General features: G+C 35.6%; 1 protein-coding gene across 1 annotated transcript in view; it reads left to right on the top strand.

Annotated features, from left to right (window-relative positions):
- Positions 1–18508, top strand: part of LOC126890352 (laminin subunit gamma-1-like) — a 255953-nt gene that overhangs the window by 204837 nt on the left and 32608 nt on the right. The window contains exon 11 of the mRNA XM_050659222.1: positions 6116–6407. Within this exon, the coding sequence (XP_050515179.1) occupies positions 6116–6407 (292 nt within the window). The remainder of the gene's footprint in view (positions 1–6115; positions 6408–18508) is intronic.

Here is an 18508-nt window from a genome sequence, read left to right as displayed (position 1 = left end):
CATCTCCTAAGGTAAAATATTCCGGAAGTAAAATGAGCCTCCGTTCGGATCTCCGGGTGAGGACTATCTCAGGGGGAACACCATTACAGGTTAGAAAAATCAGAATAGGGTCTTGGAATCTTGGTAGTCTTACAGGTAAGAGTCTGGAGTTAGTGGATGCGCTCAAACGAAGAAGAGTTCAAATTGCTTGTATTCAAGAAACTAGGTGGAAAGGACAAAGGGCGAAAGAATTAGGTGAAGGATACAAATTGTGGTATGTAGGGAGTAGTAACACTAGAAATGGAGTTGGTATAATTGCTGATAGTGAAATGAAAGATAACGAAGTAGAAGTTGTAAGAACGAGTGATAGAATGATGTTAGTGAAATTTGTAATTGATAAAGAGGTATTGAATGTTGTATGTGTATGCTCCTCAAACAGGTCTGGGTGAGACTGAAAGAAGCTCTTTCTATGACCAATTAGGAGACGTCCTGAGTGATATTCCGTCAGAGGAGAGAGTTATAATAGGAGGTGATTTCAATGCACATGTGGGCCAAGTCAAGACAGGATACGAAGCAATACATGGGGGATTAGGCTTTGGAACTAGAAATGAAGCTGGAGATGACATGCTTGAATTAGCAACAGCATTGGATATGGCGATTGTTAACATATTCTTTAAAAAGAGAGAAACTCAACTTATTACCTACAAAAGTGAACAACGTCAATACCAAATAGACTACTTCATGATAAGGAAAGAAGGCATACGTGAATGCAAGGACTGCAAGGTAATAGTTAGAGAGACAGTAAGCCAACAACATAAGCTGCTTGTTCTGGACATCGAAGTAAAAAGCGAAACTAAACAAAAATATCGGAGAGGACCACAAATAATCAAGTGGTGGCTGCTAAAAGATGAGAAAGAAGGTCTATTCAGGAGAAGAATAGTAGAAAAAATATGTTGAAACATGAAAGGAAGTCCTAACACAATTTGGAGAAAAATGGCCAGTAGTATTAGAGAGACTGCTATTAAAATACTTGGGAAAACGTCAGGAAAAAAGTTTGAGGATAAAGAGACTTGGTGATGGTCAAACGAAGTACAAGGAAAAATAAAAGAGAAGAGAAAATTATATAAAAAGTGGCAAGAAACCAGATCCGACACAGATCTTCAAAACTATATGGTGGCGAAAAAGGAAGCGAAAGTAGCAGTAGCAAAAGCCAAAGCAGAAGCGTATTCAAATCTATACGATCAACTTGATACCACGGAGGGCGAAGCGAAGATATTATATAAAATAGCCAAACAGAGAGCAAAAAAGCAAAAGATTTTAATCAGATTAGATGTATCCGAGATGAAAATAATAAAATACTAGTTCACGAAAGAAATGTCAAAAAGAGATGGATAAAGTACTTTGACAGCTTATTAAATGAGGAATTTGACAGACAACCTGTAGAGTCAACGAAGACAGAACAGCAATGGTCACCAAAATAACAAACGGGGAAGTGGCTCAAGCGCTTCAAAAAATAAAGAAAGGAAAAGCGATAGGACCAGATGATATTCCTAGGGAAGTACGGAGAGCATTGGGAGAGACAGGAACAAGGTGGCTAGCAGGTCTATTTAAAAGAATTATGGAAGTTGGACAAATGCCAGACGAATGGAGAAGCAGTATACTGGTACCTGTTTACAAAAACAAGGGAGATATGCAACAATGTACAAACTACAGGGCTATAAAACTGCTTAGCCACACCATGAAAATATGGGAAGAGTAATTGATAGACGGATACGTGAAGAGACCGAAATATCCGAGAATCAATTTGGCTCTATGCAGGGCAGATCAACAACAGATGCATTTTTCATTATAAGGCAGTTGATGGAAAAATACAGGAGTAAAGAAACAAACGCTCATATGGTATTAATTGATCTTGAGAAAGCATATGATAGAGTTCCTCGAGAGATTCTGTGGTGGGCACTCAATAAGAAAGGAGTCCCTGGTGAATATGTAAAGATTGTGAGGGATATGTATGAGCAGGCACAGATCTAGAAATTCATAATAGGGGGTCCAGACTTACTTACTGATAGTTTGAAAATACGAGTTTGCAGAAAAAGATAATAAATAATAAAAAAATGCTTATAGACTAAATACAATAGGGGGGTCCACAGCCCCGTTGACCTTCCTCTGTATCCGCGCCTGTGTATGAGGGAGTAACGACTAGTGTTAGGACAGGTGTGGGAGAGACTGATAAATTTCATGTGAAAGTATGATTGCACCAAGGCTCTGTGCTTAGTCCGTATTTATTCTCATTCGTTTTGGACCAGATAACAGCGAAACTACAGGGTAACATTCCATGGTGCTGAATGTATGCTGATGATGTCGTTTTAGTAGGAAATAGTGAAAGAGAATTAGAACAAAAACTGAAACAATGGAGGCAAGCTCTGTATGAAAAAGTTTTAAAACGTAGTAGGACAAAAACAGAGTATTTGGAATGTTCATTTAAAGATGGAGTTACTACAAATAAAATGGTATCTTTGGATGGTGAACTGATTGTAAAAAGCAATAGTTTTAAGTACCAGGGATCGGTATTACAGAGTAATGAAGAAATAGATGGAGGTGCATGCAGTAGAATTAGAGCTGGATGGATGCAGTGGAAAGAAGCGAGTGGTGTGTTGTGTGACAGAAAAATTCCAATGAAGCTGAAGGGAAAATTCTATAAAACAGCCATAAGACCGGCTATGATGTACGGAACTGAATGTTGGTCAGTGAAGAAGAAAGAGGAACAACGAATGCATGTGGCGGAAATGAGAATGCTTAGATGGATGAGTGGAGTGACAAAGAAGGATAAAATTAGAAATGAGTATATTAGGGGAAGTCTAGGTGTGGCACCAATTGATGCCAAAATGAGAGAGCATAGGTTAAGATGGTTTGGTCATGTTAAACGTCGTGACGTTAATCACCCAATACGAAGAATAGCTGAAGTGCAGATTCCTGGAAGGAGTAGGAGAGAAAGACCAAAGAAGACCTGGGGGGAGACGATAAGGCAGGACATGTTGGTAAAGGGGATTGACATTGATATGACCCAAGATAGAATTCTGTGGAGAAATACAATTAGGGAAGCCGACCCCGCATAGGGATAAGGCAAAGAGAATGATGATGACTTGAAGAAATCATTTGACAGAGTAAGACTCAAATATGTAGTCCATCTTCTGTATAATAGAGAAGCAAGCTCCCCTAGATATCATAAAAACCATTGAAAATGTCTACCAAAACAACAAAATCGATGTCAGAATAGATGGGTAACTTACAGAACCTATATACATAGGTAGAGGAATAAGACAGGGGGACTCATTAGTCATTGCGTCAACAAATGAAGATTATACAGAATGGGAAACAAAGAAGTAAAAATACTCTGTTCCGCAGATTAGTCCACAGTTTTAACGAAGAGCAAAATAATTCAATATGACAATTTTATCTCAGACAACTAAAAAATAGTAATCAGTAAAGAACCAATCAGATGTAAAAGAGAAATTGATGGCATTAGTGTTAAACAAGTAATGGAAATAAAATATCTTGAAATTACACTGTCCAGTTACGGCGAGCTGGACAAAGAAATGAAAAATCAAGTACAAAAAGCAAATAGACTGGCAGGATGCCTTAAGAGGAAACAGTAGCGATCAACAGGTAGCGAAAACGCGTTCCAAGATTGCGGCTGTAATTTTGAATATTTTTTCGAGATATTTGGCACACGTATTCATAAATAATAAAGAATGGCGGTACAGAGCCCAATTTGAAAAATATATTAATATGTGAAAATTACTCTGTAATTAAATACAATATTAAAAAAACGAGCCTGTACCGCCATTAAGAAGAACAAAAAAATAAACTTTCTTCAAATAAACTTTTTTATCCGATGCCTAGATTTTGTGTCATTTTGGAACTACTAATGAAATAAAACATTTTAGTAGTTCCAAAATGACACAAAATCTAGGCATCGGATAAAAAAGTTTATTTGAAGAAAGTGTATTTTTTTTGTTCTTCTTAATGGCGGTACAGGCTCGTTTTTTTAATATTGTATTTAATTACAGAGTAATTTCCACATATTAATATATTTTCAAATTGGGCCCTGTACCGCCATTCTTTATTATATCACGAATACGTGTGCCAAATATCTCGAAAAAATATTCAAAACTATAGCCGCAATCTTGGAACGCGTTTTGGCTACCTGTTGATCGCTACTGTATCACCTTAATAAGAATTTACTTAATAAATAATAGTCAATGATTTATAAATCCAGACTCAGACAAATAATGACATATGCATTAGAAACAAGACCCGATACAGCCACAACACAAACGCTACTAGAAACGGCAGAAATGAAAGTACTGAGAAGAATTACAGGAAATCTGCTGAGAGATCGAAAGAGGAGTGAAGACAGAAGAAAATGTAACGTACAGTCCACGAATGGACACTAAATAGAGAAAAAAAAAAGAATGAAATAGGGATGGTCACAAGTTAGTCACAGGCTCAGCTCGTTTGATGAGACGAGCTTCGGTCTCAAGCCAGTTTGTTTCTTGCGAGCCGAGCTTCGAGACAAATCAAATTTTTTTCTGCCCGAGCCAAGCTAAATTCGAAACAAGCCGAGCATTCCTTAACGAGCTTGTCAATATTTTAGCTAATACTCTAGTATAATTCATTTATTTCTGCTACGACTACTGATACTTTTGTTTGAGAATAAGTAACTTAGACTACAAATATGTATTTTCAATATACATATTGCGTGTCTGTAAAGTATGGAATAGATTGGATATTTCCTAAACTAAATGCCTTTTGAGATGTTTTCGAGCTCGTCTCTGCTCGAACTATTTTAGCCAAGCCGACACGAGCCACGAGCTCGGTCTGCAGCTCGAAGTTCAAGCCGAGCTTCTATCTCGAAATTTCGAGCCGAGCTCAAGCTTATCAAAAGCTCAGCTCGGCTCGAGTCCATCCCTACTCCTCACTATAATCTCACACGAGGTTCTAAAATACGTATGATGTAGCTTTGTCCTGTTAGAGTGCCGTCAATAATCACCCATTCCGTGCGTGTACCTGCCATAATATTTGCCCAAAACAGAACACTGCCGCCGCAAGCGAAACGAAATACGGGACGGGCATGTGCTAGTTGTGCAGCTTTTGTTGGCTCTCGTTGTTGCCAGTCAAGCAATTACTCAGAGACCAAATGACCAAAAAGAGTCAACCAAAGTCAGAATGTAAAAGACACTGATCAGACCAGTTATCACGTATGCAATGGAAACCACAACGTTGACAAAAAAAGATGAAGAAGATCTGAGAATAATAGAAAGAAAAATAATAAGATCAATATTGGGACCAAAAAAAAACAAGCGACGGAGACACAAAAATAAAGACCAATAAAGAAATTGGAGGTGAAATTCATAAAAGCAAGATGACTAGAATGGACAGGCCACATAATGAGAAGAACACCCACAGAAATCATAAAAAGAATCACGCACTGGAAACCCCTGGGACCAAGAAAAAGACGAAGACCCATGATAAGATGGTGGGACCAGATAGAGGAAGACATAAAAATAATGAAAATAAAAGACTGGAAGACAAGTTGCAGAAATAGAAAAGATTGGAAATACATAACCAATGCTGCAAAGACACATATAGATCTATAAGAAATAAATCAAACAGGAATAATCCACCTAGTAAACGGATTTACTATATGCCCGTGCATTGCCATAATCCACTGGGATTGAACGGCTGTGATGATTATGTTGATTAAAAAAATATGTGTTAAGGATACGGATTTACAAAAGTGTAAAAGTCGTGAATACGATGGGTGTTGCATAACTTTTGAATCTATATATGTTTCACTAAACATGTTTCATGAAAATAAAACACTGCTAAACAAATCTCAAAGTCCGCCTACCAATGAAACGAGTGTGATTCATGCTCATGACATATTTTTATTTTCGGAGAGTTTCATAAATGGCCGGACGTATATTTGTTTAACAGTGTTTTATTTCCATGAAACGTAATTTACGTTTCATGTTTCTTTGATGTGCGGCTAGAGTAATTTCACTGTTAAATAAAAACTTATTTTATCGATATTATTCTAAATTTTTACTGATATTATTCTAAATTTTTTAAGGTTTCTATGGTAACGCAGTTGTTCTTCCAAAAGGCGATTGTAAACCGTGTACATGTTATCCAGTAGGAACCGAAGCAGAAAAATCAGGAGCTCCAAATTGTGATCAAACAACTGGTACATGTTCGTGTAAATCACACGTTGTCGGATTTAATTGTGATCGATGTGAAGATGGCTACTACAATATTATGAGTGGCGAAGGATGTCATGCTTGTAACTGCGACCCAATTGGATCTTACAACCAAACATGTGACCTTCTGACAGGTCAATGTTATTGTCGACCAGGAGTGACAGGGTAAGCATGTATTTATAGCTTAGTGTCTAATTTAAGCTAAGTGGGGGTGCCACGACATCTCGTAACGCGACACAAATGATACTGGATAATCCGTAATGCCGTCAATTCGTACCGGCGACACTTCATAATAGACAGAGAGCTAGGGCCGAAAAATCATTAGGCCTGGATCCCACGTATGAAAAAAAAGTTGATTAATAGTAAGCAGAAAATTTGTTAATAGCTTAAGGGTGTCTAGTCGGATAAACTTTGATATATTGGAACACTGGAACAGGGGCAGTTTTAATTGTGGGACAGGTTAAAAATTTGGAACGGTCTGACCACGAAAACGGCACATTTATTTTGTCCGACAGAACAGACTTAAACTCTCCGAACAGAGAGTAAACTCTCATGCAAAAATCAGACTGCTATTTATCACCTGTCATAATTCCTGTCATTTGACATATTCTACATGTTCCACTCATTAAAACGCCCATTTGGTGATAAATAGCAGTCTGATTTTTACATGAGAGTTTAATCTCTGTTCGGAGAGTTTAAGTCTGTTCTGTCAAAATGCATGTGCCGTTTTCGTGGTCTGACCGTTCCAAATTTTTAACCTGTTCCACAATTAAAACTTCCCCTGTTCCAGTGTTCCCATATATCAAAGTTTGTCCAACTAGACACCCTTAAGCTATTAACAAATTTTCAGCTTGCTATTAATTAACTTTTTTTTCATACGCGGGATCCAGACCTAATCGTCATAAGTAATATGGAGTTTCTGTGAAATGTGTCCATTGTATATTGACAATTATGACCCCTTTCAGGCTGACACCTCAGTGGATACAGGAAGTAGCAATAAGAGATGAAAGGGGAAAGTTTGTGCAGTCATTAAAGGTTTTCACTTCCTATTTTGTTAAACCTCCATCGATTTGCATGAAAATTGGTGACTAGTTAGAGCATACCTCAAGAAACAAAACTGATTTGGTGCCACTTGCACTTTAACCCTGGTGGTGAATACCACCCTTTTCCGCGGGTGAAAACTATTTTATTAAAAATAACCCCACAAATCGATAGAGGGACAAATTTTAAGTAAAATTTGTTATACTTATCATGTTATTAAAATAAATCAATACTTTTTGAGTTATTAAAGATCAAAGATTTGTCTATTTAAGAGCATATGCGTAAAGTTACGGATGATAAAAAGAACATGTTAATTATTGGTATGTTAGTAAAATATTATTTTTATATTATTTCGATATTTAATTGAATTTTTTTTTTATTATAAACTGAATATGTCCAGAAACTGGGGGTGTCCAATAATGGGTACATTTGACATATTCTGACAATTGACAAAATCCACATTTGACATTTGACAAAATCCACAATAAGGATTTTCAACGGTAAGCATCAACAAGTTTGAATAAGTTTGATAATATTTCCTTCACTAACAAATATTCAAATAAGGTGCGTTAAAACCAACAAACCTTTCGCAAACCCGTCCAAATACGTATTGCAAACCATCAAAGGATTCGTTGAAAAACCGATAAAAGTTGGATTGTGGTGCGCTGTGTGCACGCCGTTTGTGCGATTCTTGAAAACACGTACCTACAAGTTCTTCAAATTACGCTTCGTGGTCTCATTTAACGTTTGACGGTTTCATTTAACGTTACACACGGTAACTGAAACCGAGGATAATAACATAAACTAATGTTATGTATCTTTATGTTATGTATTTTTTGGCACTGAGTGATAAACGTATTTTTGATTTTATTTTGTTTTTCCTATATGACTGTAAAATTAAGTTATAGAATGACTAGATTAGGCTTGTAACCTTAAATGTCTTTCCTTTTGATTGCCTACATGCCTGCCTTACCGTGTGGGGTGGGTATATAGGTAATCAATAATTATTAAGAAAAAAGAAAAACCCTTGAATGAGAAAAGTGTGACCCTTGTCCTTATCCCAAAATGTTTATTAAGATTAATTTAGCAAAAATTCACTTTGAAAATAAAATTTTTATTATATGTATTCTTAACAAAAAGGTCGGTCAGACTTAGATAACCTTAACTTAGATTACTAATTAGATAGTTTAGATAAGATATATTATGTTCATGTATGTACTATTTACTTTGTTTCTGGCCGCATGGTCTAATCCTAAAGCCAATAAAAAAAACATAAACTAAACACACTGACATTTACAGGATTGTATCATGTAAAGGCGGGTATACATATGCGATCTGCTCGGTGTGCGAGCCGCTCGCGCGTAGCATGTTCTTCAGATTAGTATGTACGTGTTTTCAAGTGACGCACAAACGGCACGCACACGGCGCACCACGATCTAACTTCTGTCGGTTTTTCAACAAACGCTTTGATGGTTCGCAATACGTATTTGGACGGGTTTGCGAGTGGTTTGTTGGTTTTGGCGCGCCTGAGATCTATAATATTTGTTAGTAATGGAGTGGTCGGAACTGTCGGAGGGAAATATCAAACTTATTGATGTTTACCGTGGAAAATCATTATTGTGGGATCCTCAACAAAGGACCATTTAAAAAACAACTTAAAGCCGATCTGAAGGGAAATAGAAGCTGAAATAAAAAATATACATGCGGACCAATGTAAAAAAAGTCATTTCATTGTTGTCTTCTTACCGGCGCCGGCGTGAGAAATACAAAATAGGATTTACTATTTTATTTGGGCATAAGCCACAATTCGGGTTTGAAATCAAGTTTACTTGACGTTTCGACTTTCACTTCGGAAATAGTTATCAATATCAAAAAAACATTCATAAACTAAAAATTTAACTTTGTTTCTGGTGAAGCAACGCAGTTGGAACAATGTGTCACCGGAAAGCGAAATAGGTAACGCACAACTGGAAAGAACCTATAGTTTTCTAAATTTGTGTCTGGTGAAGCAACGCAGTTGAAACAAGCAGATATATTATAATTGTGTCACCGGAAAGCGAAAAAGGTAACGCACAACTTGGAAGAGCCTATAGATTCCTAACTTCTCTTCTGGTGAAGCAACGGAGTTGGAACAAGCAGATATATTATAATTGTGTCAACGGAAAGCGAAAAAGGTAACGAACAACTTGGAAGAGCCTATAGTTTTTAAACTTCGCTTCTGGTGAAACAACGGAGTTGGAACTAGCAGATATATTATAATTGTGTTACCGGAAAGCGAAAAAGGTAACGCACAGCTTGGAAGAGCCTATAGTTTTCTAACTTCGCTTCTGGTGAAGCTACGCAGTTGAAACAAGTAGAGACGATAGATATCGATATTTGGCGAGAAACTTATACATAACATATATATTAGAATCCTGAGGGTTTGTGTAATAGTTAGGTAATGGCAGATTTTTAATGAGCCAATCATCTGCAGTACGACCACTGCAGAACTGATGTCTCCAGAAAAAAAGACTAGAGTTCTAGTAGAGTTCTGTCCACACTTATATCAATCTTCGTGAAGATACGCAAGTTTATTAAGAATTTGATTGTTAATATTTATTTGTAAAATACTCCTCTTCACTAAAATGAGTTTCTAATAGACCCTCTGGACAAATTTCCTCCATCATGTGGGTACTGTATTCACTCAAATGTATTCAATAATTGTATATGTCTATTAAATCGCAACTTTATCTTATTTAGTGTGAATGCAATTATAACATATTTTCGATTTTTTTAATTGTTAACCGACCAATTACTGCACCATAGTCTGGGCTGATTATCGGGGAATAGGCCATTTTTGGGAAAAGTTATTTACCAGCAATTTTATTGCTGGAATCGAATTATAAGATCCTATATATTAATTATATAGGTATGCAAAGTCCTCAGATAGTGTGCTACTTTTTTTATAAACAAAATGGCGCCCGAAAATCATGTTTTTTTTAATTATTGCTCTAGAACTCCGAAGATTTTAATTTAACAACAAAAACACTCAAATAAAAATTCACCCTGATTAAATTCTGCATAGAGACGTGTTTTTCCCGATCTGCTCCGACGAAAATTTTCCTCGGAAAATGCGGGTTTTCCCAACAAAATCTTTAATTTTCAAATAAAGTTTTACATAAGTGATTATTTACCAATAATTAAATAATTTGGTGACTTAAAAGCCTTCTTGGTTTAGATTATAGCTCCAGAAGCTGGTGAAAATTAAACGAATATTTTAGCAACAATTCAATTGTTAATTAATAATTTACGGTCGCAATAATAACCAAAATAATTATGATGCACTGATCAAACTTTGAAATCTTATAAAGATGAGATGCCTATTTAACATTTTGTCGACAAAATATAAATTTTTTATTTTTTTGCATAATCTTTAAATGTTTAAAAAAATAGTTATAAACAAATTAACGTTTCTCAGAAAGTTTTTATTATATTATAATTTTAAAAAATAGCTAAAATGCGCATTTCAAATATCTTGAAAATGAATGCTTTAAAACTTTTTTGCAACCATTTGCAAAAAAGTTATGAAATAGCAAAGTAAACATACTATTACTACGGTGTTAATAATTTTTTTTAATTCTTTCAAAGCGTAGAAGTGAGTTTAAAGTACAAGCTAATTATAAAGATTATAAATATATTTTTTTGTAATTTACATGCGCGAAAGTAGAATAATACAGTACCGTAGCTACCCGCCCACATACACAACTCGCGCGAGTTTAAGCGTGTCAGTCGCTTCGAGTGAACATTTTATCTTCGGCTCTGTATCAAGCCTACTTTCGCGCTAAAAATTACAAAAAAAAGTATTTTTAATCTTTGATTAAAATATAACCATTGCACTAATTTTTGACATTCTTTGTGAGTAATTAGATTGTACCATAGACTCACTTTTAAGCTTTGAAACAATTAAAACAAATTATAAACAATGGAGATATCGTATATTTATTTTGCTGTTTCCTAACTTTTTTGCAAATGGTTGGAAAATTTTTTTAAAGCATTCGTTTTCAAGACCTATGAAATACGCATTTTAAGTATTTTTTAAAATTAGAATATAATAAACAATTTCTAAGAAATGTTAATTTGTTTATAACAATTTTTTTTAACATTTAAAGATTATGCAAAAAAATGAAAAATTTATATTTTGTCGACAAAATATTAAATAGGCATCACACCTTTATAATCTTTCTAAGTTTGATCAATGTCTCATGCTTATTTTGGTTGTTATTGCGACTGTAAATTGTTAATTAACAATTGAATTTTTTTTTTATTAAACACAAGCTGTGTTTAGACTACTGAAATCTGGTCATCAGTTGACCAATTATCAGTTCTTCTTTAACTTATATTACTAAATGATACATAATCTAAGATCTTAACCCTATGGTGTCCTCTTATTTTTTTTAACAAGTATGAAATTTTAAAACTAAAACTAACACACAATACAACACTATGCTCTGCTTTTACACTAACACTTTACACTAACTCAAATGGTTTTCTTCGTTTGAGTCTTCTTTCTAGCCCAGTATTATCGAGGAGCTGGATGGCCTCGATGTTTACATGACTATAGAGCCGTTGTTCGTGACTACCTGCCATCTTCTTGATAACTTTGTCTACATCTTCCATCTCAAGATCCTTGTGGAGGTCGACATTTCGGATATACCAAGGAGCATCAACGATGTTCCGTAATACTTTATTCTGGAATCTCTGGATAATCTGAATATTACTTGAATTGGCACAGCCCCAGAGTTGGCAACCATACATCTATACTGGTCTAAGTATTTGTTTGTATAAAAGTATTTTGTTATATGTGGACAATGCAGAGTTTCTTCCCATCAGCCAATACATTTTTTTGTAACGGATACCTAATTCTTCCCTTTTCTTTTTAATGTGGACTTTCCAGCGAAGCCTTGCATCAAGTGTGATACCTAAATATTTTGCAGAAGATGCATATGGTATTTGGGCATCATTTATTCTAATTGGAATGTTTTCGATTTTTTTATTTGTAAAATTGACATGAATAGATTTAGATTCATTTAATTTGATTTTCCATTTTTTAGTCCAGTTGTGTATTTTATTGATTGCCAACTGTAATTTTTCTGCTGCTTCTTCGCTGGTATCACCTACTGCTAAGATAGCGGTATCTGCAAATGTGGCTATAGTATCATTTTCCATTTCAGGTATATCGTATGTGTATAACAGGTAGAGAACAGGACCTAATACGCTTCCTTGAGGGACTCCTGCTCTGATTTCTTTTAGATCAGTGTACACATCTTCTTGCTTAATTCTGAAATATCTGTCAGATATATATGATTGTAAAATTTCTGAATATTGTTTAGGCATAAAAATTTTGAGTTTGTAGACTAAACCTTCATGCCCAACTTTGTCGAAGGCCTTAGCTACGTCTAAAAAGATTGTAGAACAGACTTTCTTTTCTTCTAATGATTTCTCAATTATGTTAGTCATTCTGTGTACCTGATCAATCGTAGAATGTTTATTTCTGAAGCCAAATTGGTGGTTTGGAATCATTTTTTTCTCTTCTATTATTGGTTTTATTCTTTTTAGCAGAAGTTTCTCAAAAAGCTTCGACATCACTGGTAAAAGTGATAATGGTCTATATGAAGACACTTCATTTGGTGATTTTCCTGGTTTTGGTATCATTATAACCTCAGCTATTTTCCATAAATTTGGAACATATCTCAATCTAAATGCAGCATTGATGATGTTGGTCAATTTGACTATGGCTTTACGAGGCAGGTTTTTTAGTAATTCTCCAGTAATTAGATTATATCCTGGTGCCTTCTTAGGATTTATATTGTCTTTTATTTCATCAGCTACTTCCTACGGGGATGTTGGTCTGATTCTCTCCTCTGTCTGATTAGGCTCTATCGATATTTGATCATTATTTTGGTCATCATGCGGTTTAAATGTATTTTCTAAATATGTGGCAAATCTCTCTGCCTTTTGCTCATTACTTCTAGCCCAGCTACCATCTTCTAGTTTAATGGGTGGAGAATGGGTTACTGGTCTTTTTAGCCTTTTTGTAGCTTTCCATAGAGAGTACTCTGTGCTACTATTATCCGTCAACTCTCTCAGGTAATAACTGATTGACTCATTTTTTATATTTTGAATCTCTCTTTTAAGTTTTTGACTAGCATTGTTTAAATTTGTTTTGTCTTGGGGTGCTCTGGTTTGTTGCCACTTCCTTCTAAGTTTTCTTTTCTCTTTAATTAACTTTTTCATTTCTTTCGGATAGTTGTTTCCTTTGACGTTTGATCTTATAGTAGGAGTACTTTCCCATGCTGATTTTTGTATATTTTGTACAAACAACTCAACTTCCTCATCTAGTTGTTCAGGTTTTTTTAATGGTACTGCTAGTTCAATTCTATCTTCAAGGATTGATCTAAAACTTTCCCAGTCTGTTAGTTTATTTGTTAGTGTTGGGTTACAATCCTTTCTGATAATCGTGTCACTCACAGTAAGTATTATGGGTGAATGATCTGAATTCATATCCCAACCTTCATTAATATCTACATAGTTGGATGAAATATTTTTAATAACAAAGAAATCAATTAAGTCCGGTATTTTGTTTGTATCTGTTGGCCAATAAGTCGGTCTACCTGTGGATATTACTTCACATTTCTGTTCTTTTATGGCTGCCAGTAACTCTTTTCCTTTAGTTGTTGTTAATCTTGATCCCCATTGGGTGTGCTTTGCATTAAAGTCACCTCCAATGATATATCTTTTTCGCAAACTTTTTAAGTATTCTACATACTGTTCTTTTTTAATGGAATGCCTAGGGGGGCTATAAATTGAGCTTACATTAACTTCGCAATTAGTTTTGAGTTTGACCCATACCGTAGTTGCTTGTATGTGTTCTGTTTCATATTTTAGCTCCTCATAATGTTCAATGTTATCTTTTATTATTAGTGCGCTGCCTCCTTTGGCTGAATTGTCAGGATGTATAGTGTGGTATACCCTGTATCCTCTAAGCTTTATAAAAGATTGTTTCGTGAAATGTGTTTCAGCTATGAGACATAAATCAACTTCTTCTGTATCTAGGATAGTTTGCAGTTCATTTTTATGTTGTAGAAGCCATTTGGCATTCCATTCCATGATTCGTAGTTGCTTAGCCATTTCGAATTTTCGGTATAGCTCCTTTAGCGCTATGTTCTAATCTAGTAACGCGTATATCTATTTGTGTTATTTTGTCATCTATCTTGATGAGTTTTTCTAATATTATTTTTAATGTATTCTCGGTTTCCAATTCTTGGTCCGTTTGTTTTACATTATTAACTACATCACTGTATTTTCTATTTGCAGTGACGTTTTGTGCTTTTGGCTTTTGCTTCTCATTGACCCTTTGTGGTGGTTTTGGTAGACTGGCCTTATTTGTTCTCTGAGTCTCATTCGAACCTTCAAGCAGTTAAGAAGTATCAAAGAAATAACTAGTATAATTACCTTATTATAATCATTATCGTATGGTAATTAATTTGACATTAGAAAACTGAAATACAACCGGTGCGATGTTTTGTATTTAAACAAAAACTGTTGTGTTGTGATAAATGTTGAAGTAATTATCCAGTACGAAACCAGTACTACAAATATATGTATTAGTAGGGGAGATATGGGCAAAATGATAATTCTAATTTATAACGATGGCTAGTAACTTCAATTACAATTATACAGGGATACCACTATCCCAACCAAACCCAGCAATGTTCTTAGATCAAAACGGACAAATGTACCAAAATAGTCAAATGTACAATAGTCAACCGTTACCTGGATATCAACCAACACCACTTCAAATGATACAACAAACAGCACCAACATACATGCAGATCGGTGGAAACGAACCCAACATAAACCAAAACATTGTGCAAACAACGTTGTTACCACAACAACAACCACAAGCGCCAAGTGAATGGAAAACAGTAACCTATCAGAAAAGAATACGCAGTCCCGATGATATCCAAAAGCACTCAAAACAAACCAAATTGGATGACTACTGGTTAGGAACAAACAAACAAACAAATATATTTGAAAATTTACCAAAAGAACAAGAAGAAGAGGAACACGAAGCTAAAAACGACCAAAAAGAACCAAAACCTCCACCAATTTATATAGACGGTGTAGCTGACATAAATCCATTAATATCACTTCTAGAAGAGATCGTTAAAGAGCAGTATCTCATCAAAACGGTTGGACAAGAGAAAGTCAGAGTACAACCTAAAGTAGGTGAAGCCTACACTAAAATTATAAAAGCCTTGGAAGAAAAACAAACCCAGTTCTACACGTATAAGCCGAAAACTGATAAAACCTACAGAGTCGTGTTAAAAAATCTGCATCATTCCACTGACATGGAAAAAATCAAAACAATTTTAATGGCATTAGGACACGAAACTGTAAATATACACAACGTTCTCCAAAGTCGTACAAAAAAACCTTTGCCACTATTTTTTGTGGACTTGAAACCCAAGGACAACAATAAATCCATTTATGAAATAAAAGAGCTCATGAACTGCAGTGTTATAATTGAACCACCTCGCAAGAAACGGATAATACCCCAGTGCACGAGATGCCAACAATACGGTCACACAAAAAACTTCTGTCAGCGAAATCATAAGTGTGTGAAGTGCGCGGGTCCACATAATACAGCAGAGTGCCTCCGGAAAACAAGAGACAACACAGTGAAGTGCGCGAATTGCTTAGAAAACCATCCCGCTAACTACAGGGGTTGTGTAGTGCACAAACAGTTACAACAACAACTTTACCCGAAGCTACGAGAAAAGACCAATGGAGAGAACCAATCAAACATCAGACCTGGAATATCATATGCTCAAGCAACAGTGGGACAACAGCAGCAACAAATACAGCAAGTAAGTAATACTCAAACTCAGATACCATTACAAATGATACCTCCACAGCAAAACCATATAACCGAGTTAAAAGGAATGATGAAGGACCTAATCACACAGATGGGGACCATGATTAACCTTATCACAGCCCTAGTTAACCAATTATCGAAATGAAACAGTTACTAAAAATAGCTCAATGGAATTCAAACAGACTGAGCCAACATGCAGAAGAAATAAAGACGTTTCTCAAAGAAAACAAAATAGACATCATGTTAATAGCAGAGACGCATTTTACTAAAAAGTCTTATATGAAAATCGCAAAATATAATATCTACCAAACAAATCACCCAGATGGAGCAGCCCATGGTGGAACTGCAATTATAATTCGCAGCAATATAAACCACAACGAAGAAACAAACTATGCGAAAGATCACCTGCAAGCAACAACAGTTGCTCTAAATACTGGAAGCGGTATTCTAAAAGTTTCTGCAGTCTATTGTCCTCCAAAACATAACAATAAAAAACAAGAATACTCTAAATTCTTCGAAACGCTTGGAAACAGATTCATAGCAGGAGGAGACTATAATGCCAAACACAAAGCCTGGGGCTCCAGACTAATAACTACGAAAGGTAGAGAATTACTTCAAACTATAAATCACAGTAACTTAAAGCACTTCGCCACAGGAGAACCTACATACTGGCCCAGTGATCCACAGAAAACATCAGATGCCATAGATTTTTTCGTAACAAAAGGCATTAATACTAAACAACTCAAAATACAGTCAAGCTTTGATCTGTCATCTGATCATTCACCAATACTGTTAACCATGTTTGAGGGAATAGTAGGGCGACCAAAAAAACCTATAGTATGCAATCATAAAACAAATTGGGACACCTTTCAGGAACGGGTGGATGCATGTATAGATCTTAAAATTCCTCTTAAAACAACCGAGGACATAGAAGTAGCATTAAAAAAACTAACAACTTCCATTCAAACTGCGGGTTGGGTTGCAACCCCGATACAAAAAGACAGTGATAAAATCGACGAAAACCCAATCATAATAAAAGACCAAATTGCTGAAAAGAGAAGACTACGCAAGAAATGGCAGCAAACAAGGACAGCAGCAAATAAGAAAAACCTCAATAAAGAAAAATGACTCGGTTCAGGCATATCTTGAAAACCTAACGCCAACGGAAGCAACAGACTACTCACTCTGGAGAGCAACAAGAAAATTGAACAGGCCACAACAACATATTCCCCCTATAAAAGATCAACAGGGGAAATGGGCCAGAAACGACAAAGAAAAGGCCAATGCATTTGCACTTCACCTATCAAATGTGTTTAAACCAAATGAAGTAGAGAGTACACAAGAAGACATGGACGACATACAAAACTACCTGGAGTCACCTCTCCAAATGGAACAGCCCATAAGCAACTTTAAATACAAGGAAATAAGAGATGTAATTGTACACCAAATTAAACCAAAAAAAGCACCGGGCTATGACCTAATAACCGGCATTATAGTGCAAAAACTCACTAGAAAAGGAATCACAGCATTATTACAAATTTTTAACGCAATGCTAAGGCTGAGCTACTTTCCAAATCAGTGGAAAGTAGCAGAAATAATAATGCTTCCCAAACCAGGTAAAAACCCTAATGAAATATGCTCGTACAGACCCATCAGTCTCTTGCCAATCTTATCAAAAATATTTGAGAAACTTCTATTCAAGCGAATGCAGCCAATATTAACGGAAAAAAAGCTCATACCAGATCATCAGTTCGGCTTTAGAGCAAAACTTGGCACAATAGAACAAGTCCACAGAGTCGTTAAACAAATTAGCAATGACTTAGAAAAGAAAAGGTATTGTTCAGCCGCATTCATAGATATTAGCCAAGCTTTTGATAAGGTGTGGCATCCTGGACTATTGTATAAAATAAAAAAAGGTTTACCTCACAACTTCTATCCATTATTAAAATCATACCCAACTAACAGATTTTTCTTAGTAAAACAGCAGTCTGAATATACTAACATCTACCACATAGAATCTGGAGTACCACAGGGTAGTACCTTGGGCCCAATATTATATTTATTGTACACGGCAGACATTCCCACTACAGAACAAACAACAGTATCAACATTTGCTGATGATACAGCAATACTAGCCTCCCATCACAATCCTGCAGGAGCTACAAGAAACCTACAAACAAACTTGAACAAAATAGGAGTATGGCTAAAAAAATGGAAAATAAAAGCGAATGAATCCAAATCAATACACGTTACTTTCACGATGAAAAGAGATCAGTGTCCACCAGTGAAACTAAATAACAGCCAATTA

The sequence above is a fragment of the Diabrotica virgifera genome, chromosome 8 (genome assembly GCF_917563875.1).
Source record: "Diabrotica virgifera virgifera chromosome 8, PGI_DIABVI_V3a".
Classification (NCBI taxonomy): domain Eukaryota; kingdom Metazoa; phylum Arthropoda; class Insecta; order Coleoptera; family Chrysomelidae; genus Diabrotica; species Diabrotica virgifera.
Note: the sequence above shows the minus strand (reverse complement) of the source record. Positions and strands in the feature narration are given on the sequence as shown.